A 24,672-nucleotide genomic window follows, 5' to 3' on the forward strand; every position below is an offset into this window, starting at 1 on the left:
CAATCAGCCCATCCATTTCTTTCTTGCACTATGTCTATTAGTCTTGAGTAAAAGCATATTAAGTTTGTGGAGCATGATCTTCCTTGTCTGAATCCGAATTGTCTTGGGTTTAATATGTCATTGTCTTCCAGATGTTTTACCCATCTATTCTTGATTATTTTCTCACAAATTTTGGCAATGGTGCTTGTTAGTGATACTGGCCTATAGTTGGTGGGTTCTTCTTTGTTTCCTCCTTTGTGTATTGGTACAATGTTAGCGTTTTTCCAGTCCTCGGGTATCTTTCCTTCTTTGAGTGAGCTGTTTATTAAGATGTGTATTTTGTCTGTTAGTTCTTCTTTGCACTCCTTTAGAATCCAATTTGCAATACCGTCCGGGCCATGTGATTTTCTGACATCCAGCCTTGATAAATGTTCTGATATTTCCTTTAGTGATGCTGTAAACTCATTCATGAGGGGAGATTTCTTGTTTTTGTCTATGTCACAATTCGGTATTTTCTCTCTGGTGAAAACAGATTTAAAGTGATTGTTCATGACTTCGGCCATCTCTAAATCTTCTGTGTATTCTATGTTTCCTTGGCATAGTTTCACCAATTCCTGTTTGTTTTTAAGTTTACCATTCACATACCGATAGAATAGTTTGGGTTGCTCTTTGCATTTGTCTATAATATCCTTCTCATGGTTCCTTTTCTCCTCTCTTCTCACATTAACATACTCATTTCTATAGTTAACATAAATTTGCCATTTGCTTTGTTTTTTGTCTTTTCTCCACTTTTTCCAAGCTTTGTCCCTTCTGTCTTTTGCCTCACTGCATCTTTTGTTGAACCAACATTTAATGTACTCTCTCTCTCGCTTTTGTCTTGGTACATGCCTGTTTACCCCTTCATTGTATGTATGTATGTATGTGTAATGTACATGTATGTGTGTGTGCATGTATGTGTATATATATGTATATATATGCATATATATATATATATATATATATCACAACTAACACCACAGTCGGACGAAAGAAAAAGTTGCGTAAGCGGAACTATATATTTCGATTGCTACCTGCAATCCTCTTCAGTAGTACAAAGTGGCTAATATGTATACATATATTGAGAAATTAAATTCCATGTCAAATCTTTGGAAATTAATATTGATGTCACAGGTATTTTATTTTCAAAACAGTAAAATTTAGTTGCTATAACTGAGAATTTGCACTATTTTAGTTGTCATATTTTAAAGGGACTGCATCAAGATGCAGCAATTCTACAGGAGATCCTAATAGCCATAGCTGGTTTATCTTCACTGCTTCATTATATAATGACGACCTCCCCCCCCCTCATCTCATCCACATAAGAAATTTATGGAGTAGACAAGAACATCCCTTCAGGCTGTGTCATTTCTACATCTCTTTACAACCACTCACCATTCACCTCTATCTTTTGCACTCCCTTTTCCTTGCACAACATACTTTCCTTTTGCATCTAGTGCTCCCTTCATCCCATCCATCCACCTCATTCTTTATTTTCCTTTAGGTTCCCTCCATTTACATCTTTCCACTCTTGCTAGTCTGTCTTCACTCATTCTTTCCATATGCCCAAGCCATCTCTGCATTCTTTGATCAACCCTATCTTCCAGCTTTTTCTATTCCTGCTGTCCACCTTATCTTCACATTTCTTCCCGTATCCATTCGTATAACCTCCACCATACTTCTTAAACATTTCAACATGGACACATGCTCCTCCTTTCTGCCTCCTTCACATTCATAGTCTCTGCTCCATACAATGCTATGGACACAATTTCTCCCATGTACAGTCTTTTCATTATGTTCATCCTCAGATACATGTTACTCAACACTTCATTCCCTTGAGAAATCTACTTGCTTCTCCCACTCAACAATCCACCTCCACAAGCAACCAGAAGTACTCTAAGTTCTCCACTTCCTTTGAGAAAATATCAGTGTGAACAACAGAATTATTTGTATGAAAGTGAACTCTATGGCAGTTGCATTGGAATGGGAATTGCTGTGAAGATGTTAAATTTCTTGATGTATATATGACTAAAAAGCATCCTAATTTTTTATTGCAGATACAGGAGCTTCAAGAAATCTACATAAAATTAAGAAATGCCAGAGATCACAGAAGTTGAGGAGAAGGTGGAGAGGGTGGAGGAGATAAAAGAAGGAAAGGAAGAAGTTATGGATGTTGATGGAACAGAGGAGGTGGAAGTTGAAGGAGAATCAGATCCAGCACCTGATGAGTGGATGGATATTCTTGGGAGTGGTGATTTGAAGAAGAAGGTAACAAGTATTTTGTTTACATTACATAGTGAATATACACAATAGAACTTATGAGAGTGCACATCAGGGGACATATGGCTGTGACTAATGCATGGCTCGTGGAAAAGCAGTGTAAATAAACCCTGTAAATAAAAAAAAAAATTATTGCCTTCATTTAGATACCCAGTGGTATGCTACCCTCACCCTTTTTATTGTATATGTATTTAATTGTTAAGTTTTCCCTACCTATAGAGATTAAAAAGAAGAGCATTCCTCATTCAGTATTGTTTACAAATGAATGTAACAATGATATAAAAAACCTCTTTGATGTCTCTTCCACATAGAGTATTGTGAAAAAAATGGTGAAGATTACTAAGCTTGTTCCACAATGTACCCCAAATTTAAATGTAACTTGTCATACTGGTAGATAAATTTATTTACATTTAATATTGTTATAAGTTGTAGCAAGACTAAAAGATTAGGGTGTTAACATTTACATTATATATGCTTGCTAACTTATTTCTAAGACAAAGTTTTGTCTATTCACTCTAGATACTGAAGGCTGGAATTGTAGAGTCAAGACCATCCAAAGGACACACAGTTTGTGTTCGACTTAGTGGAAGACTAGAAGATGAAACACTTGTAGACAAGGAGCAAGAACTTACTTTCACAGTTGGAGATGCAGAGGTACTAACAAATTTCAGAGCATTAGGTGTTATGTGGGTTGCTGAGGAGGAGAAAAAGTTTCAGAGAGGTGACAGAAATCAGTCAATCCACCATTGTTTTACATTCCTCTAACCAGAAACCTAAGTCCCCCCATGACAGTCAGGAGTGGCCTTTTGGTCTTACCATAAATCTATAAGAAGATATTTTGAACAACTGTTGGTGTTCTGGGAGTGTGGGGTTTGTTTTTGTGTTACAAGGAAGGAAGAAAAGAGGTGGAGTTGGGGAATAATTATTTGTCATCTCTCAGTATCTGAAAAGTGGTGGAAACATAGTAAGTTGATAGAGACAAATTATAGGTCTTGCATGGAAATAAAACTGATTGCCCTTGAGGATTATATATCCAGAAGTTAAGGTTTATCAGTATTGGCATCAAGGACTGAATAAATGATCCCGTGCAACATGAGGTGCACTATTAATAAACCAAAAAGGAAGAGAATGTCACTGGCATTGGTTTAGATGCATGATAGAAACCTTTAACTCAAGCTGTTGTCCACAGTGCAAAATTTTTTATGAATGTATAAACTATTAGGATTTCAAAAGAGATGTCATTTTAACATGTTAACATCCAGAGGTGTTCTTACAAGCTTAATAAAATCATCTGACATTAGCCAAACCAGAATCTCAAGAGAAGACACTTTTTTATGAGTTAATCAATTGAGAATGTTCTATTTTTAACTTGGTGCCCAGAGGCATTCCTACAAATTATATAAGATTGTCTGGTGGTGGCCAGAGCAAAATCTGAAGAGGACATGGTGCAATTATTTTCTTGTTGATAAGGAAAAGTGACTTAAATGGCACTCTGTTTAAATTAGAAATTAAGGGAAAATACTAACTCCTGTACCTGAAACATGAAGGAAATATTACTAGTGCTTGAGCTTTAGGTAATTCAGGTGTATGGCTCTCTTGTTTCATGCATGAGTAGCCTAAGTTCAAGTCCCAGGGATGGATGCAAAAAAGGATACTAGTAGATAGGCTTTATACATAAGTACTATATATTTGCATCATGTCAGTGATATACATACATACATATACCAAAGGCTTTTTTCCTTCTTACAAGGGAGGTAGCCAAAAAACAAAGGCATAATATCCATTCCCATCCATTCCATCCCCACATACTCCACTCCCATTCACCCCCTTCCCTTCCTCCTGTCTTGGCTTCTCCTGGATGGGTCATCCCTGGGTCAAAAACAGTGCCACAAGACTCAGCACATCCACAGCAAGGTCACTTCATTAAATTGGCAACCCCCACCCCCCCTCCTTCTCCTCATGCAGAAAAGGAGAAGACAGGGAGAAATCCCTTTGGGCTGCATCAACTTATTTTTCACACATATTCCTTCACCCCCCACTCACTCCTGCAGTAGACATACACAAACCCAACTTGGCATTCCTGCCATAAGCACACACACCCCTTACGTGAAAGCCTTCTGTGTAACACCCCTTTGTACCTTGAGTGTTCCCTGAAGTTCCCACCAACTAACCACAGAAAGTTACAATAATGTCTGAACCAAAGTTTGTGAATAGTTTATGATGCAATTGTTTGGATTCACAGGTAATTACTGGCATTGAACTGACAGTGCCTCTCATGGATAAGGGTGAGATTGCAGAGCTCTATGTAGGATCAAGGTTTGTATTGTGTATTCCACCTATGCCACTGAAAAGTAGATATTATTTTCTTTTGAATTTTTAGAATTTATCATGATAGATGGATATTTTATTTTTATGTATTTATTTATTTTTTGATAAATGAATGAAACTTGTAATTGATTTATTATTGAGCATGATATCTAAAAAATCATGAAATACAAATGGTCATAAGAAAAGTTATAGAAAAACTAATACAATTAGGTCTAATAGTCATAATACTTATGTCCTTTAGCAGAGGCCAGCCAGCAGAGTGGTTCAGAGATCCAGCATAATCCCAGATATTAGGATTCTTTTTTATCAGTATGCAAAATTGTGATAAGCATTTTGCTCAGTTACAAAGGTAATCAGACTACATGGTTGAATTTTCAGGTTTGCTTATGGTGAGAAAGGCCTTCCACCAGACATTCCAGGAAACACCAATTTGTACTACACAATGGAGTTGGTAGATTTCAGCCCCGAGGTTGAACCAGAAAATCTCTCGGTAAAGGAACGGCATGATGTTGGGTATGTACTATACTGTAGGGTTGTGCGTCAGTCATCAAGTTCTGTAAAAATAGCAGTATATCTATTCTCTCATTTTCCCTACTCTCACACAAGTTCTCAAAAGTCTTCCCCCTGTCCTATACACCCACAACAATTTCCATAAAACCTCTGTCAACCATGTCATATGCCTTCTCCAGGGACCAGTGATGAATACCTACACATGGTGGTCCTGCAAGATGTTAACAAAGCTACCCATTTTTTAAACCTGTCAACTTTCTCACCTCCAACTCAAGTATTGGCACTTAGTGTCTGGACTGGACCTAAGACCTTTCACTATCAACTTCAACCATATTTTTTACACTTTTTTATACACATGGAAAGCTGATCACTGGTAACTGCTCTCCTTCCACCACTACTTTCAGCAGGAGACATGGAATCCATCCTAGACTAATACAGTACAGAAGGCAGCAGTCTGTTTCCTCCCAGAAGGATCTGTGTGGGAGCCCGAGGGCTGTTGTTGGTCACTGTGGGGCTGTAGGTTTTTCACTTAATGAATCTCAAGGCAACAATTGATTAAATTGCATACACTCCTCCCTCTATTTATGAACTAGTTACGTTCTTAAGAAAACATTCGTATATCGAATATACTTGAATTGAGCACTTTTTTCCCATATAAACACATTATATTATGCGAGATAGGTTCTTACAAACAAATAGTCACTACAGTTGTAGCAGCCAAGCCAAACAAATTTGCGATGTCCCTCACTCTCATTCCTTCATCACTTTTCTTTAGCACAGCCAACTTAGTATCTAGAGATATTGCTTTCCTAGCCCTCTTAGGCTTGTCACCATCCTTAATAGGGCTTCCTGGATGCTTAGGAGGCATAATGTCACTTGAAATAATGCTAATAATCCACAATTAACCGAGACCGAGTGAGTAGACCGAGCAGTACATGGCGTTGTTTTGAAAACAATAACAAATGTACATATCTATTTTCACTATTTTTTACCTGGACATATGGCAGATTTTTTTTTTTTTTTTTTTTTTTTTTTTTTTTTTTTTTTTTTTTTTTTTTTTTTTTTTTTTATGATGTAAAAATAATTTTCTTTTTAATATTTATGATTTAAAAATACAGCAATTTTTTTTCAATAAGATGTTATTCGTTATGGCGAATTTTTAGTTCGTATTTCGATTTTTGGGACAAAATTCTTTTGTTCGTTGTAGCAAAAATTCATATATGGAGCATTCTTAAATCGAGGGAGGAGTGTACATACATACATACACACATACATACATATACCAAGGCTTTTTCTCCCTTACAAGGGAGGTAGCCAAAAAGAAAAAGGCATAAAATCATTCCCACCCATTCCATCCTTGAATACACTCCACACCCCTCCACCCTCCCTCTTATCTTAGCACCTCCTGGATGACGGGTCATCCCTGCACCTTGTCCATTGCCCTAGGTCAGAAGCAGTGTTGCAAGACACAGCACATCCACAGCAAGGCCGCTTCATTAAATCGGCGACCCCCCCTCTCCGTCCCCCCATGCAGAAAAGGAGAAGACGGGTAGAAATCCCTTCATGCTGCGTTAAAGTTTGCTCACACATACTACCTCACCCCCCATCCACCCATTCCACCTCATGCATCACAACATCATCCATATACAGTACAACCATTCTCCATTCACCTGTCTTCTGTCCTCTCCTGTCCTTCCCCAACAGACATTCCCCTCTTCCCCAAAGCCCCCTTCACCCCATCCATCCATCTCATCCCAGGATGTCCCCTCATGTTCACTCCCTCCACATCTGCCTTCCATACCTCTTTTACTAGTCTTTCTTCACTCATTCTTTCCATGTGTCCAAACCATCCTAATAATCTTCTCTAAATCCATGAAAGCCGAAAAGGTATCCTTATCCTTTGCAAAACCTAAAGATTCTTTGTTAAAGAGGAGCATTTGTGCAAAACAGATATTGCAAAACCATATCACAAACCTGTCTTAAAGAGAAGTGTTTGTGTAAAATACGTAGTTCCATTAACCTAAGATTTCTAAAAAAAAAAATGTACGTGGCCATTAGCAGCTACCCATCAGAATACATGTGAGAGCTATGTTCTGCAACATGAGATTTTTTCTTTTCTTTTTCTTGCTGATACAGGCTTGTGCTTTGACTTGGCTACCTCCTTGTAAGGGGAAAAATTTCTTATACATATGAGGGTCATGTGTGTATGTTCTGGCAATTATGATATCTAGTTTTTGTGGTATTACCTGAAGGCCACAGGTTTTCTGTAAGAGACCAGGGGCAGTGGATTGATTGATTGTGGGGTATATTCCATCTTTGCTCCAATTGGAAGAAAAGTTAATTTTCCATTACTATTTTCAGGAACCGGAAAAGAGAACGTGGTAACTGGTGGTACAACCGAGGTGAGTACATGCAGGCAATCCAGTGCTACAGTGCAGCTATCGACTTCTTAGATGATACCAGTGATGATATCACAGTGAGTTTTTCTAGTTTTGAGGTTGTATATATGTGTGTGTATGTATTTAACTAATTGCAGTATACAGAAATGGAGCAACACTCGTTGGGTCTTATCTCCTACACTCCAGTTTTATCATAACTGGTCTCAAATTCATGTACAATTCCAACTTATTCTATATCCTTGATTTCCAGTTATCATATTTAGATTTGAATTCATGTATTGTTCTAGCTTGGGCTATGTCACCTCTAAGGTATTCCAAGTATTTATGCATCTATATGGAAAACTGTATTTCTTTACATCCTTTAGATATGTGGTCTTCCTTAACTTGTTCTCATGACCTCGTAAAACCCTCCTATCCTTAATCAAAAGATATCTTCTGTCAATGTAATGTATCCCCTTTACATACATACATATACCAAAGGCTTTTTCCCCCTACATGGGAGGTAGCCAAAAAGAAAAAGGCATAGAAGCCATTCCCACCCATTCCATTTCCTATATATTCCACTCCCCTCCACCCTCCTCCCTCCCTCTTATCTTGGCACCTCCCCTTTAGTGACCAAAATACTGTAATCCTATCACCTCTTTCTACTGAGTCTTTCAAAGTTGACAGACCCTGTGCTTTTAGTCTTTTCTCGTATGGTCTATGAGCCAGGTTGGGGACCAGTTTGCTTGCAGCCTCTTTGTATTCTGTTGATCTTCCTTATATCCTTCACTCTGTGTGGGGACCATACCACTAACATGAGGAGGGTGTTTGTTTCCCTTAGCCTTGGAATTATAAGGGGCTCTTGTGTTTGTGTACTGAAGGCAATTGGATGGCTGAGAGAGTTAGAATGCAACTGTATATGAATTGAAAAAGTATAGATGTATATCCAAGTCTTGTTTATGTACAAAGTGCTTTCCTGAAGGCCTTTGTTGCTTTTGCAGGAAGATGCAACTCCAGAGGTAATAGAAATCTTAGAAGAACGTCTCAAGGCCCTCAATAACATGGCTGCCGCACAGATCAAACTTGAGGCTTATGAGCCTGCAACCAAAGCGTTAGATGCTGTCTTAAAGTGCCAACCCCTCAATGTTAAGGCCCTGTTTCGTAAGGGCAAGGTAAGTCATCCATCTGCTTTATTGTTGAAACTCTTCAGTTGGCAGGAAGTTCATTTTTTGAAAATGAAATAAAACACAGCACTTAATTTTTTTGAAAATGAAATGAAATACAGTACATGTTTCAAAACTCTTTATTATTATTTTTTGCCTGTCACACAACATAGTAGATTTAGTTGTACACAGTTTTAAAAAGAATGTCATTTAAATGCTGGCCTCTATTTTCAATACACTGATTCAAAAGAATTCAGAAGTTTTGGTCCACTCTTTCAAGCATGTTGACAGGTATATTGGCAGTGTCAGATCAGATGTTATTCTGTAGGTCTTTCAGGGCCTTGGGCCAATCATTATAAACCAGGGATTTGAGATAACCCCACAGGAAATAATCACAGGGGGCTAAATCAGGTGAGTGCACACACCAATTTACATCCCCTCTAAGGGAGATCAGTCACCTGGGGAAGGCTTCTCTCAAAAAATCCATTGAAATCCTGGCGGTTCGGGCCGTGGTGCCATCTTGCTGAAACCACACATTGTCCAATTCTATTTCTTTGAGAGCAGGCAAAAAACTCCTGGATCATTGTCAAATAAATCTTGAAAAAATCAAAGGCCAGTGATCCCTACTGTTGAAACTGCACACCATACCATTACACAATCTGAATGAAGGGGCCTCTTGTACAGCATATTCTGTTTGTTAACACTACCACTAAGGTGAAAATGTGCCTCATCAGAGAAGAACACAGGTGTGTTGTTGGGTAAAGTATCAACCAGCTGCTCACATGATATTTGTCGGGTTACATAATCATGTTCCATCAGATGTTGGACCAAAATCATTTTGCATAGGTGATGGTGGATTTCATTGGGAAGAATTTGACAAAGAGAACATCCTGACATGCCAAGGGCAACTGCATGTTTTCAAGCAGAACATTTAGGAGACCACAGCATAGACTGATGAACTTGTAGGTCCTTTCTTTAATTTAGACACATTCCCTGTTCCCCTGAAGGCATCTACTCACAATAGAATTGATTTACAATCAGGAACAGAACCTCACGGGGGAATTTCAAAGTGATGATGAAAGGTGTATTGCACCGCAATGACAGAGTGGCCATTAGAAAAATATGCCTCTACTGCAAAAGCATGCTGCACCCTTGACCACAACATGTTTGCGACTGAAACGGATGTGGACACAAATCTCCCATCCAGCCCTTTTCATTGGGACCCTCCCCACTCCACTGTGACCATCCTGAACCATACCTTTTCAAATAAGGAAGTTCTTATGCCCCACCCTGTATCAGCAGAAGTGGAAATTAGGTATTAGAATTGTTAAAGCAGCATGGACATGGCTTACCTTCTGAGCAGCCAGTTTCCCCAAGCTGGTATTTAGGTGATGGTTACTGGTCTGCCAATAGATAGAACCCCTCTCTGAGTGAGGTTAGAGAGGCTGTAAGTTGGACGGTGGAAAGGTAGTATTTGCAACATCTACACGGAATTACTGAAAGCTGGAAAGTGAGGATGTGGGTTCCATGTAGTGCAATTTGGAAGTCCAGTTGTTTGTGTTCTCTGATTTGCTGTATGGATGTGAGACATGGACATATAGATAAATAGATTATTATTATTATTTTAGATATTTTATAACATATGTAGCATGGACACATGTAGGAGGAGTGAGTAGAATTGAACTGTTAGAGTGAAGGAAGAAAGTAAATGTCTTGGGAGAATGAAAAGGATCATGAAAAATAAATATCTGGGAATGGCTGTTACTGCCACTGCCTGAGTTTCACTTTGTGAAAAACCTGTATCCCTACAGTAGCACTGGCAACATTCCCTAGGCTCTCCTACAGATCTGTCTGGAAAGAAACTTTGGAATATTGTCTGTGTTGTATTGATGAGGAGCTGTTTCTATGTCACCAGCTAAAAGTAGTAGGAGTGGAGCTGTTGCCAGTTATTAGCTCATCATGTGTAAAAAGATGTAAGAAATGCATGAAGTTGATGGAAAGAGATCTTGGACCCCATCTGGAGACTGAGCCCTTCAAGCTGGACGTCCTCATGGAGATAAAGGGGTTGATTTGTTTTGAAAATGGGGAACTTTCCTGTCCATTTTGCAGGACTACCACAAGGAATTACAATATTCTTAAACTTGTAAACATTAATCTTTGCAACTTTCATTATCTGCAGCCACTATGGGGAAATCCAAATCCACTAGCCATCATATCAGCACATTATTATTGTCAAAAAGCATATACTTTGTTTCCTGCTTAATTTAATTTTAGTGTAACTAGATTATAATACTTCATCCATATTTCAGGTTTTGAGTATTGAGGGAAAGACAAAAGAGGCATATGCACTTTTATGTAAAGCCCATTTACTGGAACCAGAGTCAAGGGTCATTCACCAAGAGAAGGCCAAGGTTGCAGAGAAGATACGAAAAGAAGCAGAATCTGAGAAGAGTCTTTACCGGAGAATGTTGGGAATAAAATCAGACACTAGCAAGCCCAAGGAGCGCTACAGAACTCTGAAATCAGTAAGTATAAACTTCAGGATCAAGAGACAGTTTCATTGTGCAATAAACAACCAATATCTGGAATGTGAAATAACCCATTTATTGGAGTTGTATGTGAGAAAAGGCTCAGAAGAAAATGTCATTTTATACAAGTCTTAAAGGAGAGAGGTTAGAGGAAGTAGATTGTTTTAAGTATGTAGGGGTACATGTAGCAGGGAATGGAGTAATGAAGGTGGAAGTTAACTGTAGAGTTAGGGAAATTAGTATATATCTTAGGAAAATGAAGTGTCATGAAAAATAGGTATCTTGGGATGGACAAGAAGAGAAAACTGCATGAAGGGGTGATTATGTGTATGAAACTGTATGAGGCAGACTTGGAATATAAGGGAGGCAGAAAGAAGAAATTTAAAAGTGTTTGACCCTTAACATATGAGGATGCTCATGTTGGTGTCATGAGACACAAGTAGGTATATGAGGTTTCCAGTGTCGGCATCCTGATTATATTTATTTTGTAGTTGTAGCTGAGTGACCCCCGTATTCTGTGAAAAGGCTTGATTGCAGTTTTCGTGGTAATCCACATTCAAGGTGAAAGAACGAGAGAAAGAAAAATATAACCGCTGTAACTTTAAATCTTATGATGTGTGTATTGTGATGCATCATTGAATTATCATATACCAGGCAGCCTAACACTTGCATGCGAATATTTGACTTGTATTGAAAAGGATAAAATGAAATGTTTGAGAAGTATGCAAGTGGTTAAGAGGATGGAGATTGTGAGAAATGATGCGAGGCAAAGAGTGGGGATGGAAAGGGAGTATTTACAGGAAAGGAACAATGCTTGTTGGGTCCCGTTACCTATTATATATATATATATACGTGTGTATATATATATATATATATATAATATAAATATATATATATATATATTTTTTTTTTTCTTTCTTTATCATACTTAGACTCAATCTATATCCTTGATTTCTAATTATCATTTTTAGAATTGAACCCATGTATTGTTTGAGCTTGGCTGTATCTCTTCCTAAGCTATTCCAAGTATTTATGCATCTATATGGAAAACTGTATTTGTTCACATCCTTTTGACATGTGGTCTTTCTTAATTGGCTCCCATGGACTTAAAGACCTCCCATCTTTTAACAGGAGATCTTTATGCAATCTATCCCCCTTAGTGACCTGAATACTGTAATCGTATCACCGTTCTCTTTGACCTTTCAAAGTTGGTGGACCCAATACTTTCTTTCCTCATATGGTTTATCAGACAGGTTGGGGACCAGTTAGTTTGCTGCCCATTGTATTTTATTGATCTTGCTAATATCCTTCATTCTGTGTGGGAACCCTACTACTGACACAAGTCCAGTCTTGGACAGATCAGGGTTTCAATGAGTTTTTTCATCATCTCTTCATCCATATAATGAAATGGCACTTTGATCTTCTGCAGTAATCTGTATGTCTCTTCCACAGTCCTGCTGATATGTCTGTTAGATGACAGGTTGTCTCTTATCAACACTTCCTAACCTTTCTCCTTGTTTGCTTTTGTAATGGGTTCACTTCCCAAGGAAGAGTTAAAGGATGGCCTTTTGTCACTATTGCCCATTTTCAGTACTTTGTATTTTATGATATTGAACTTTATTTCCCATTCTTGTCTCCATACAAAAATAGTGTCTAGATAATTTTGCAGTAGTCTACTATCCTCCTCATTTTTCACTCTTCTTATAAGTTTTGCATCATCACAAACATGTTGGCATAGCTTGTTGTTCCTTCCATCATTTCACTGACATAGACAAAAAATATTATAGGTGCAAGCACTGAACCTTGTGGAACTCCACTTGTTACTGCTCTCCAGCTTGACATCTTGTCCTTTACTACTGTCATCACGTATCTTTCCTTCAAAAAATATTTCATCCATTCTAGTAGTTTGCCCCTCAGTCCTCCAATGTAGTCTTAAGTCAGTTGTGAGATACTTTATCAAATGCCTTTTTTAGGTCAAGGTACACATAGTCCCACCCCTCTCTTGCAATGCATCAATCACTCTTGAGTAAAAGGTTAAAAGGTTTGACACAGTTTTCCAGATCTGAAGCCAAAGTCTGTCTGTCAGAATGTTCATCTTTTCAAGATATTTGCTCCATTGATCTTTCACAATCCTTTCACATAATTTCACTATTGTGCTGGTCTGTGATACTGACCTATAGTTTAGTGGTGTCTCCTTATTTCCACCTATATGAATTGGCACCACATTTGTTCTTTTACATTCAAGTGCCACAACACCTTCTTTTAATGAACATGTAATAAGACTGCAGATGTTGTCTGCTAGTTGTTCCCTACATTCTTTAAGTATCCAGTTTGAGATCTCATCTGGTCCTGAACCTTTTGTCACATCCAATAATCCCATTTATATCTTCTAAACCTGTTTTATATCTTCTAAACTTGTTTTTGTTTGTTTTTTTCTCCCCCCCTCAGTTTACTTAAAGTGCTCTTTTGTGAAGACAGATTGGAAATTCATTATTTCTGCCTGAGCTGAGGCTTCTTCAAGTACCTCACAACCCACTGAACATGGTGATTACTTCCGGGTTTCATAGTTTACCATTTAAACTTGTAAAACACTTTTGGTTCATCTTTGCATTTATCTACTACACCTCTTTAGAAATTACTTCCTTCCTCCCTGTGAATTCTTGTATAATCATTCCTAGCTTGTTTTGTAAGCTTATTTTGTTTTATTGCTTCATCGAAGAATGCTAGGTTGGTTTGGACATTTGAAAAAAATGAGTGAAGGAAGACTGGCAAAAAGAATGTGGAAGGCAGGAGTGGATGGAGTAAATTTGATGGTAAGACTGAGGATGAAATGGATAGATAGGGTGAAGGGGGCCATGGATAGTAGGGGAAAGTTTGTTGAACAGGGAGGGGAAAGAGTGAGAGATTGTGAGTAAAGAATGGTTGTAAATGGATGGTGATTTGACACTGCCCAATGGGATTTCTCCTTGTCTTCCCTAATTACCTGTGAGTACATGAGAAGGGAGGGTTGTCAAGTAATGAAGCAGTCAGGGTAAACCAGACCAAAGTAGTGATTGTGCATTTATGCATTTATTTATGTATTTTATTTGTTATTTATATTATTATAGATTTTAATTATTAATTTGTTATTATTATAGATTTTTTTTTTTTTTTTTTTATCCAACCTAGATATGGACCAAAAGGTCTCCTGTCCGCATGCTCCGCCTTTGTAATCCTTTAAAACAGATATGATTTGAAGAAGAATGAAGAGCCTAAACATGTTTGAAATGAAATGTTTGAAAAGTATGGCAGATTTTATGAGGATGGATAAAGTGAAAGTGAGGTATAGAATGGAGTTGGGGACCTAGCAGATAATATAGATATCTTAAAATATCTAGGATCAGTAAAATACAGTACAACCTCAATGTTAAGAGCACTTAGATTGGCTTTTCATTCACATTTCATGTCAGTGCAAGCATAATCAAATTTTACAGTTAATGCATTACACTGTGTGGTTCAAGAAGTTCTGCTTAGTAATGAGAAATACATTTCCAAAGGTCCTGTTTAATTGATTTCTTTTTGCAGTTCCCTTGGAAGCCATGGCTTGTGAGCTTCTGTGTCATTATGGTGGCTTTGGTGGGCTACCGGTACCGGTCCGTGTTACAACAACCCTTCCAATAGTCCTGCTCTTCAGTCCCATACCCTTACCTCCACATCATCCTCCAGTCCAATTACTGACACTGGTAGTATCCCCCATGTAAAATACACATGGTGGAGCAGCTGCCATTAATTAACTTCTTCATTCATCCCATCACTCATGGAGAGGTATTTCAGCCATGTTTCAATTAGATCAATGTCCATTTTGAAATATATGCTCTTATTGTGAACTCTGGTGAGAAGGGTGTAGGCTTGTCCAGCAGACTTATCAGACAACAGTACATTAATTATGAAGTAGCTGTGCTTCTCATGGAAGGACTTGATAAATCTGTAGAAAATTTATTTTTGTGAAAATTGAGGTGAAAAATGATGAAAGTAAACATGATTAAAATGATTTTTCATATTGCTTGTAGATGAGAAAATCCTAAATTGTTTTTGGGTACCACCCCTTCAACAAAGTGGCATGCATAGTGAGTTTTGTATTGACCAATGACATTGTTGTATTAAGCTGGAAAGCTAATTGTGAACTGAATATTTGAATTATGTGAATAAAATTGTCTGGCATTAGCTTCAACAGAATCCTCTAGATGCCACACTGACATATGTATATATGTATGTAATATATATATATATATATATGTATGTGTATATATAATATATATACATATACATACACACACACACATACACACACACATGGAAAGAATGAATGAAGAAAGATTAGTAAAAGAGGTGTGGAAGGCAGATGTGGGGGGAGTGAGCATAAGGGGGCGACCAAGAATGAGACAGATGGATGGGATAAAAGGGGCAGTGGGAAAGAGGGGAATATCTGTTGAGGAAGAAAGGGAAAAGACAGGAGGTAGGGGTGAGTGGAGAATGTTTGTGTATGGATAATGCTGTGGTGCATGGAAGGGAATGGGTGGGGTTGGGGGGTTGAGGAAATGTGTGTGAATATTATTCTGATGCAGCCCAAAGGGATTTCTCCCCTTCTCTTTTTGTGCATGTGGGGATGAAGAGGGGTGGTCACAGAATAAATGAAATGGCCTCACTGTGGATATGCTGTGTTTTGCTGCAAAGCTTCTAACCCAGGGCAATGGGCGAGATGCAGGGATGACCTATCATCCAGGAGGAGCCAAGAAAAAATGGGAGGGAGGGCAAGTGAATTGGAGTGGATTATGTGGAGATTAAATTGGTGGGAGTAGATTTATGCCTTTGACTTTGGCTACCTCCCTTGTAAGGGGGAAAAAGCCCCTTGGTATAATATAATGTGTGTGTGTGTATATATATATATATATATAATATATATATATATAATATATATCACTGAAGTGGATGGCAAGCTTGTTGTGATAAAGCTTTTTGACATATTTTTCTCTCTTAAACTAATTTTGCCTTCTACAGGCAGTAATCCTAATATTTCTACATATGATTCTGAGGGATAGCAGACATAATTTGTTAATAACTATAATGTGTTTTCACACCACTTGGTGCTTCTTCAGTAGCAGGTAAGAATCCAAAGGCTAATCTGTTGTATGGGGACTATATACTCTGGGTGGAGGATTTTGGCATGATGTCATTGGTTGGCATTGCAGGAGTTCCCTGTTCTCCTATTGGTTAACAGGTAGTGTATATCAGTATTCATTGTCTTGTTTTCATTGGGAAATGATGTAACACTTGGTAGGATTTTTGAGTCCTCAAGGTGGGTATTCATTTTCAAGGATAGTTCTTGAATGTATAAAGCTTCTAGGAAGGGTAAATGTCTTGGGTTTTTATTGAAATCTCTAATTTCTGTATTCTGTGCCAGGTCTTCTCTCCTGTACCTTGCTTGATGGACTTTGCAATGGTGATTCTTAGGAGCCCCTAAAAATCACCACAGCAAAATCCATCAAATGAGGTTAACCCCTAAAATATAATTATACCAAAGTTGGTGTCATGAGGCATGAGTGGGCATATGAAGATGCCAATGTCTGTGTCCTGATTGTATTTATTTTGCAGTTGTAGCCGAGTGACCCCCGTATTCTGTAAACAGGCTTAATCACATTGTCTGTGGTTATTAACATTTAGGGTGAAAGAGATTGAGTAAAACAGCTGTAACTTTATATTTTATAATGCACACATTGTGATGCATCATTGAATCATAGTACATCAGGCACCTGATGCTGCACACGAGAATTCAACTCATATTGAAGAGGTTAAGGAGGGAAGACCTGGCACAGAATACAGAAATTATAGATTTCAAAAAAGACCCAAGATGATTAATTATCCATCCCAGAAGCTTTATATATTAAGGAGCTATCTTCAGGAATGAATACCCAGCTCAAGGACTTAAAAATCCCACTGAATGTTAGGAGCTTATTTCCCAATGAAAATGAGACCATGAATACCAATACATGCCACCCACCAACCAATAGGAAAATAGTAAGCTCCTGCAATGCCAACCAATGACAACACACCAAAATCCCCCACACATAATCCCCATGCAACAGATCAGCCTTTAGATTCTTAACTGCCACTGAAGATGCACCAAGAGGTGTGAAAATTTATTCTGGCTATTAACATTATGTCTGCTACCCCTCAGAATAACATATGTAGAAATATTAGGATTACTGCCTGTAGAAGGCAAGATTAGTTTGAGAGAAAAATATGACCTAAAGTTTTGTCACAACAAACTTGCCACTCACTTCAATGAAGTATACTTGAAGGAAAACCTGCCCATATACACTGTATTGTGTGTGTGTGTATGTATTATATGCTGATATGGTTTAGACATATGAAAAGAATGAAGAGTGAAGAAACACTAGCAAAAAGTGTGTAAGAAACATGTGAATGGAGAGAACTTGAGGGGAAGACCATAAATGAGGTTGCTGGACAGGGTGAAAAGGCATTGGGTGCAAGAGCAATGTCTGTCCAACAGTGAAGAGAGAGTGCAAAAACTAGGAGTGAGTGGAAAGAGGTTATAAATGCTGGAGCCCTCGGGATGTTCTTCTTGTCTGTGCCATACATTTCTTAAGTAGTTGGAGGGGTGGTGAGTTACCATATAGAGAAGCAGTGGGAGTAAACCAGTCCTGGGTCCTACTGTGGAAGTAGTGTTTTGCTGCATTGCCTCTGACCCAAGCAGTATGGTGGAGATGGGCATGACCCTTCATACACCAGGTGCTAAGATAAGAAATATACTAAATGATTATTTGGGTCAGAGGATGCTTTGACTTGGCCACCTTTCTTGTAAGGGGGAAAAGACCTTTTGGTATAAGTATCTATGTATACATGTATTTAAGTGTTTATACATCAAAAGGCCCTTTCTCCCTTATAAGGAGAGTAGCCAAGTCAAAGCAAATACCCACTCTTTACCCACCTCACACCTATTTGTTGTTCCTTCTATCTTAGCTCCTTGTAGATGAAAGGTGATCCTTGTCTCCTGCCTACTGCCCAGATGAGAGACCCAGCAAGATACAGCATATCAACAACAGCCCCCTCATCTACTCAAGAATTTATAGATTCTTCTCTGGGCAGAGGCAATACAGCAAGTCACCAGGGCCTGACCGCTGAATCTAATTTAGCTCCACCACTTCCATTTTATAGTAACCTTCCACCCTCATCCATTTGGGAAGCACATCACCACCATCATCCAGTTGATCATCATTCAATTGCTGTTGATGATCAATCATCTTCACTTAAATGGTTTCCGCACAAAGAGAAAGATATACACAAGATAGAATACAAGGAGCAGTAGCAAAATTGGTTCCCAGCCAGGCAGATAAGCTATATGAACAGAGACCTGTCAATAGTAAAAGATTTAAGAGATTTTATTGCAATGTTCAGGTAACTGATGATTGTGGACAAATTTGATAGAGGAAATCCCTTGTTTTGGGGCAGGAGGATTTAATGAGTTTATGGTAACAAATTGAAAACAAGTTTCTAAAGGATGTGAATTTTTTTTCAATACAGAGCATAAACTCGTGGAATAATTTCGAAGGTGATATAACCCAACCTGGAACCATACATGAATATAAATCTGTGTGTGATAAAATTGATGAATAAGGTGATTGATCCCAAATTAGGACCACAGATGTATTTTAAACTAGATATGGCAGTTTGAGAGTAAGAGAAAGTATCCCAAAAGTGTCGCTCCTTTCTTGTATGCTAGTTTGGTAAATACACGCACATGCAAGACCCTTGATTCTTTATAAGAGGGTTACCAAGTCAAAGCACACACACATATCATAGATAGATAACATCTATTCAACTATTATTTTCATCTCATAACCTCAGGGTTGAAGGGTCACCCTGTCCTCCACCGCACTGCTTGAATCAAAAGGTTCTTCCAAAGCAGGGCCTGACAGCCACGTCAGGTTTACTGTTTCTAACTTTACTGTGTACCTGTCTCTTCTCATCCTTTCGAAATGAATTATGAAGCAGATAAGAAGTTCCCCACAAGCAATGCCATCCATTCATGATTGCACATTCTTCCTCCATTTAATCTTGTCTTTTATATTCCATCTCTTCTGTCCTTGACAGACATTTCACATACGTCTAAAGCCCCCTCCCTTTATTCTATCCATCAATCATATTTTCAATCTTACTCATAAAGCTTACTCCATCCAGTTCTGCTTTCCGTATGCTCTTTGCTAGTCTTCCCATGTTCATACTTTCCATATGCCCAGTGAGAGCAAATTCTGTGTTAGGTTTACCCATACTAGCCCTACAATAACTTTTGTGGGGTATTTATTGTGTGTAGTAACTGGAGTGGATTTATGCCTTTGACTTTGGCTACCTCCCTTGTAAGGGGGAAAAAGCCCTTGGTATATGTATGTATGTACTAACTGGATATGTGATACCAGTTCATAAATGAACAAATTAGCTCTACCCAAATGCTACCCAAATTTTGAGTTTACCATGGCATGTTAGAGATGAAATTGCACAAGTTTGTTCTACCCCTCCCCACCCATCTCAGAGTAATTAAAGCTAATGCAATTGTGCTTCTAATGCACTATGATCAGCTCGAAATAACTGTCATTTGGATAGAGCTATATAGGGAAGAAATGATTCCTTCCCAAGGCAGCTATTTAACCCTGTCAACTCGATGGTTTTCTTTTGCAGATTTCAGAGTGAAAGGGAGTCAAATTTGATTAAGGTGTTCATTCTGGGGTCTGCCCAAGCTGCACAAATGTCAGGCCATAGGTACAGAACAGAATCTACAAACTTAACCACTATATGCCAGAAATCAGATTGGAATGTAAACATAATATTTTTTAGTTTGAAGTGAGGCCAAGATGTGTCTGTGTTATATGCATGTATGCATGTGTATATTGTATGTATATATACATACATACAAGCACACACACACACACACATACAGACCCTTTTTTGTAGGGTGGCTGAATCATTGCACACACAAACATAAATAAAACCCATTCAGCCACCCCTCATCTCAGCTAACAATAGTGATAATAATAATTGTTGCCTTGAGTTTCACTGAATAGAAACCTACAGCCTCACAGTGGCTGGCAATGGTCCTTAGGTCTTCTTATAGATTTCTCTGGGAAGAAACCTTGGACTGTTGTCTTTGTTGTATTAGTGTGAGAAAGTTGTCATCAACTGATAGTAGTAGTACGAGAGCAGTTGCCATCAGCCAACTTTCCTTATGTGAAAAGGTGTAGAGAATATCATTTTTTATCAAGGAAAAGCGTGGGCTTGGTCTGGAGATAGTGTCAGTCGCTGCACTTCCAGAGGGTAATCAGGGTGTTGATGTATTTTGAAGAGTGGCAACTGGTAGGCAACTCTCTGATATATACCTTGTAGGACCAGTACTTAAATGTCCCTGGCTGAAATTATTCTTCCCCAAGTGACTCCTACCACTGACACACTTCTACAGTATTTTTCAGCACAACTACAGTGGAGTACATGTATTTTGTTTTGTTTTTTCTCTCTAAGGAATGCCATTAAATATCCTTGAATCTTTGTAAGAATAATATTGAGGTTTCAAGCAATAAACAGTGGCAGGTGCTTCATTTAAAGAATTATGATAATATTTTGTATTAAGAAATGTGTTTGATTTAAAGCTATGTTTTATGAGTGAATGAGTATACATACTTGAATGGACAGAAACTGTAAGTTGCATTGTGTGATTGAAGGGACTGGGTAGCTTGCCACTCATTTTCTTAACTGAACTGTACTGAGGTTGGTAACTGTCTTCCTGTATTTTTTGGCCAAATTGTTTTTTGTCATCAGTGTATGGGGAATTTGGTACAAATGTAACCTTATCCCTGGTATATGGGTACTATACAGAACTGAATAGAATAGCTTAATGTGAGCCAGAATTAAGAACTAAACTCCCTTTGGTAATGGAAATGTTAATTGAGAAAAGTTTAACCCCTTCCTTACCAAAGGGATGCAAGAGCTAAATAAAACAGCTTTGTGGCAGCCAAAATAAAAGGTTGATTATACATTAATAGGGAAGGGATTGATAAAAAGAAATGACAAGCACTCTTCGGGTACAGCTACCAATGTATATGACCAGTACTTTTCTGTTGAGGCTACCAATGTAGATTTATTTTTTTTGAATGATTAGTGCAAAGTGGCTGATTTTACTCACTTTATTCTGGCTAACACTTGATAATATTCAGGTTAGGTAGGCCACAGAACTGATAGAGATAACACATATGCTGTCTTAATAGTGGATAATTGACTACTCAGTTCTAAAGCCTCTCAGCAGAGTAGCATATGGTATTAACCAGAATATGTGTAGCCACTATGCATTGATGCAACAAGAAAGGAAACGTGATTATACTCTTGAGACTGAAGTTTTGGTTTTTATTCTTATACCTGTAATTCCCATAGACTTGTATATTTTTAGTATTCTCCACAAGACTCAAGTGGCATCAGGGCACCTGAAAAGGCTTTGACGCCTCCATAAGACTCCAAAGGATGTCTTGCAATACTTTTGGATAGCAGGAGCATCCAGAAGTTCTCCAAATCTTGTGTGTTACAAGCACTCCTGGCCTTTTTGGGTTTTCAGTCATCATAGGACCTCAATGGGGTTCCTAAGACCACAAAAACACAAGCCTCTTTGGGTATGCAAGGATTTTTGGGGGCCTCTAGGGGACTTCCAAGTACAGTGCCCCCTCCATGGACCTCCATAGGCTGCACCTCAAGGGGCCTGTTGAAGCAGTTATGGAACACTATGGGTCTCCAAAGTCCCAACTGGGCCTGCAGGGACTTTCAGAGGCCTACATAAGCCCTCAGGGACCTGCAAAGAGCTGTATGGGCCTTCAGAGGTTTAGAGGGGCCTCTAATCATCTCCTGGGCCCTCTCAGGATACCAGAGGGATTCAAGGTCTTCCAAGACTTTTTAGGGACTTCCAGAAGCCTTCAGAGAGCCTCAGAGGCATCTAAGATCCTCACCTAGTATCCTGAAGCTTTATGGGGGCTCAGAGTCTGCAGAGGCCTGCAGGAATTGTGGGGGTATCCTGGGCCCCAGAGGATTTTCAAGAGCCTCTAGGTGGGGCTACAGTGTCTTTCAGAAATTGATTTTGGGGAATTCCATTTCAGGACTTTCAGGGACATGTACATGAATTTCAGGCTAGGTATGATAAATTGGAGAGTAAGAGATGGACCTTATGACCATTGCTTATATCCAGTACAATGCAGTTAGGTACAATTAGTTAAACGCACACACACACACACGAGGAATCCAGAGGCATACAAGGTCAGTATATGTAGTGAGCATAGAACTGCTTCATTATACAGCAGCCCTTCCCCTTATCCACTCAAGAATTTACAGAACAATTAAGAATCCCTTTGGGCCATGGCAATTTCTCATCCATTCACAGCCACTTTATTCACATTTATCTCATGCACTCTCCCTTTCCTGCTCAAAAGACATTCTCTTTGTATCCCAGGACCCCTATATCCCATCCATCCCCAGCACTTGGCCTTCAAGCCAAAAATTTCATAAATCAATCAACCATCCATCCCCATTCTTGGTCTACTCCTTCATGTTCATGCCATCCACCTCTGCCTTCTGCATTCTTTTTGCATGTCTATCCATTCCTCCCATGTGTCCAAAACATCCCATTATTCTTTGATCAGCTCTCATCTACCAGCCTTCTTTTCACCCCAGATCCCTGCCTCAGTTCCTCATTTCTCACACTGTCCAGCCTCAAAACCCCTACCATACTGTATCTCTTCACATGTCGAAAGGATGTGAAGAAATAGTTTTCCATATAGATAACATGTGGAATAGCTTATAGGTGACAAACCCCACGCTCAGACAATACATTAGTTCAAATCTAAATATAATTGGAAATCAGATATGGATTAAGTTGGAAATGTACATGAATTTGAGTCAAGGTATGTTACAAAATTAAAGAATAGGAGACAGGACCTGTCATAAAACAACCAAAAGGGGAGGGCAGATTGATTTATGAATTTATATTATTGATTGTTTTTATTTATCTTAACCCAATCCAATTCAATGGCCCCAGTCGTATCCATGTTCTTTTATACCGGGTTAATTTTAAACTTTTATTTATCAGTAAACACTAAAACCCCTAATTGTAACAGAAATATCACTTTTTAGAAATTAATTCACAGAAGATAAGAAACAGTACAAATCGTGTGAGATAACCCGATTAAGAATTAATTGAATACAAAACACTGTTATTAAAACAAAGGTAATAAAAATAGCACTTATGGAAAAGAAATAAAGGTAATTTAAAACAGATCACGTACGGGCAAGAAAAGGACAAAGCCAGAATGACACTCCTAAATTCTAATTCCCCCAAAATGTGACCTAAAAACCCCCATAATAAGAATACACACAAGTAAATTAAAAGGGGTGGAATTAAACAGAGTTGACCAAAGCCTTAATTGACATGAACTCAAAAACTATTCCAAAAGGTACTGGACCACTGGAATAGAAAATTAAAAGTAGGTCACCCACGAGAACAGATTGACAAGACCAAAGCCTAAAGATTGACACGTCTTATTTCAATCCAACTTAACCCACAAAGGAGAATTCCACCAGGGTTAAGACAGAACTCTGGCAAAAGCCTACATGACACACCAGGTTCACAATTTTAAATCTCGAAAGGGGATCCTAAACCTCACACCCAAACTAAGGATAAACTTCCTACAAACTACAGTACTTACGTTACATACCTAGGTGCCTTACACACCTTAGGTGATGGGGAAAATGTCTCCCTCGAGGAGACCCGGAATGGCCGGTGTCGACCCGTTGAAATGAAGAATGAAAGAGCAAGCAAGCAAGAGGGTCCCTGCCTTTTAAAGGTTTGGCAAGTGACCTGAGGGGGTCACCGAATGTCAAAAGGTCAGAGAGGAAAATTTTCCCTATTCTACTTTGAAAACGGCATAGAAACCTAACCCACTATACGACCAGTATAGGAACCCACACAAAACTACTATGCAAATACATATACATAATAAATCTTAATACTAACACAAAATAAAATGTACCCCAAAAAAAGGACAATCGTATGGCAACTCATCACATATGGGTCCAGCCTGCCGGCCGGGCGATTGAGTGTTGGCATACGTGGGCAAATTAGGATTACAAAATTAAAAGGTTAAGAATAGTACGGCGCAGCGTACATCTTAACATAGGTAAAGAGATCGTGCCATACACCAAGAGACCAGTTGTAAGCAATCTGGTTACACAAAATAAAATTGTAAAATACACAGAAAGAAATATAACCACAATAAAATAATAAGATAATACAACTTGGCATAAAGGCTAATGGCCACGGCTACTTGACCTGAGTGCAAGGCCTTAACAAATGATGGCCCTGCTTTGACCTTTGTTGACCTACTGGGT

General features: G+C 38.6%; 1 protein-coding gene across 5 annotated transcripts in view; it reads left to right on the plus strand.

Moving 5' to 3' along the window:
- Window positions 1-21,641, plus strand: part of zda (peptidyl-prolyl cis-trans isomerase zonda) — a 30,554-nt gene extending 8,913 nt beyond the window's left edge. For 4 of the 5 annotated variants that reach the window (XM_076183877.1, XM_076183880.1, XM_076183879.1 and 1 more), the window contains 8 exons: window positions 2,073-2,283; window positions 2,815-2,949; window positions 4,538-4,611; window positions 5,002-5,136; window positions 7,495-7,609; window positions 8,516-8,686; window positions 10,987-11,202; window positions 14,770-21,641. In XM_076183877.1, coding sequence (XP_076039992.1) covers window positions 2,110-2,283; window positions 2,815-2,949; window positions 4,538-4,611; window positions 5,002-5,136; window positions 7,495-7,609; window positions 8,516-8,686; window positions 10,987-11,202; window positions 14,770-14,865 — 1,116 coding nt within the window. In that variant the 5' untranslated portion in view covers window positions 2,073-2,109 and the 3' untranslated portion in view covers window positions 14,866-21,641. Of the gene's footprint in view, window positions 1-2,072; window positions 2,284-2,814; window positions 2,950-4,537; window positions 4,612-5,001; window positions 5,137-7,494; window positions 7,610-8,515; window positions 8,687-10,986; window positions 11,203-13,653; window positions 13,750-14,769 lie in introns of all 5 variants that reach the window. The other variant, XR_012966296.1, reaches the window with a different exon arrangement.
- The last annotated feature ends 3,031 nt before the right edge of the window (window positions 21,642-24,672 follow it).

The sequence above is a fragment of the Oratosquilla oratoria genome, chromosome 4 (assembly GCF_046742065.1).
Source record: "Oratosquilla oratoria isolate Oo_2021 chromosome 4, ASM4674206v1, whole genome shotgun sequence".
NCBI classification, from domain to species: Eukaryota; Metazoa; Arthropoda; class Malacostraca; order Stomatopoda; family Squillidae; genus Oratosquilla; species Oratosquilla oratoria.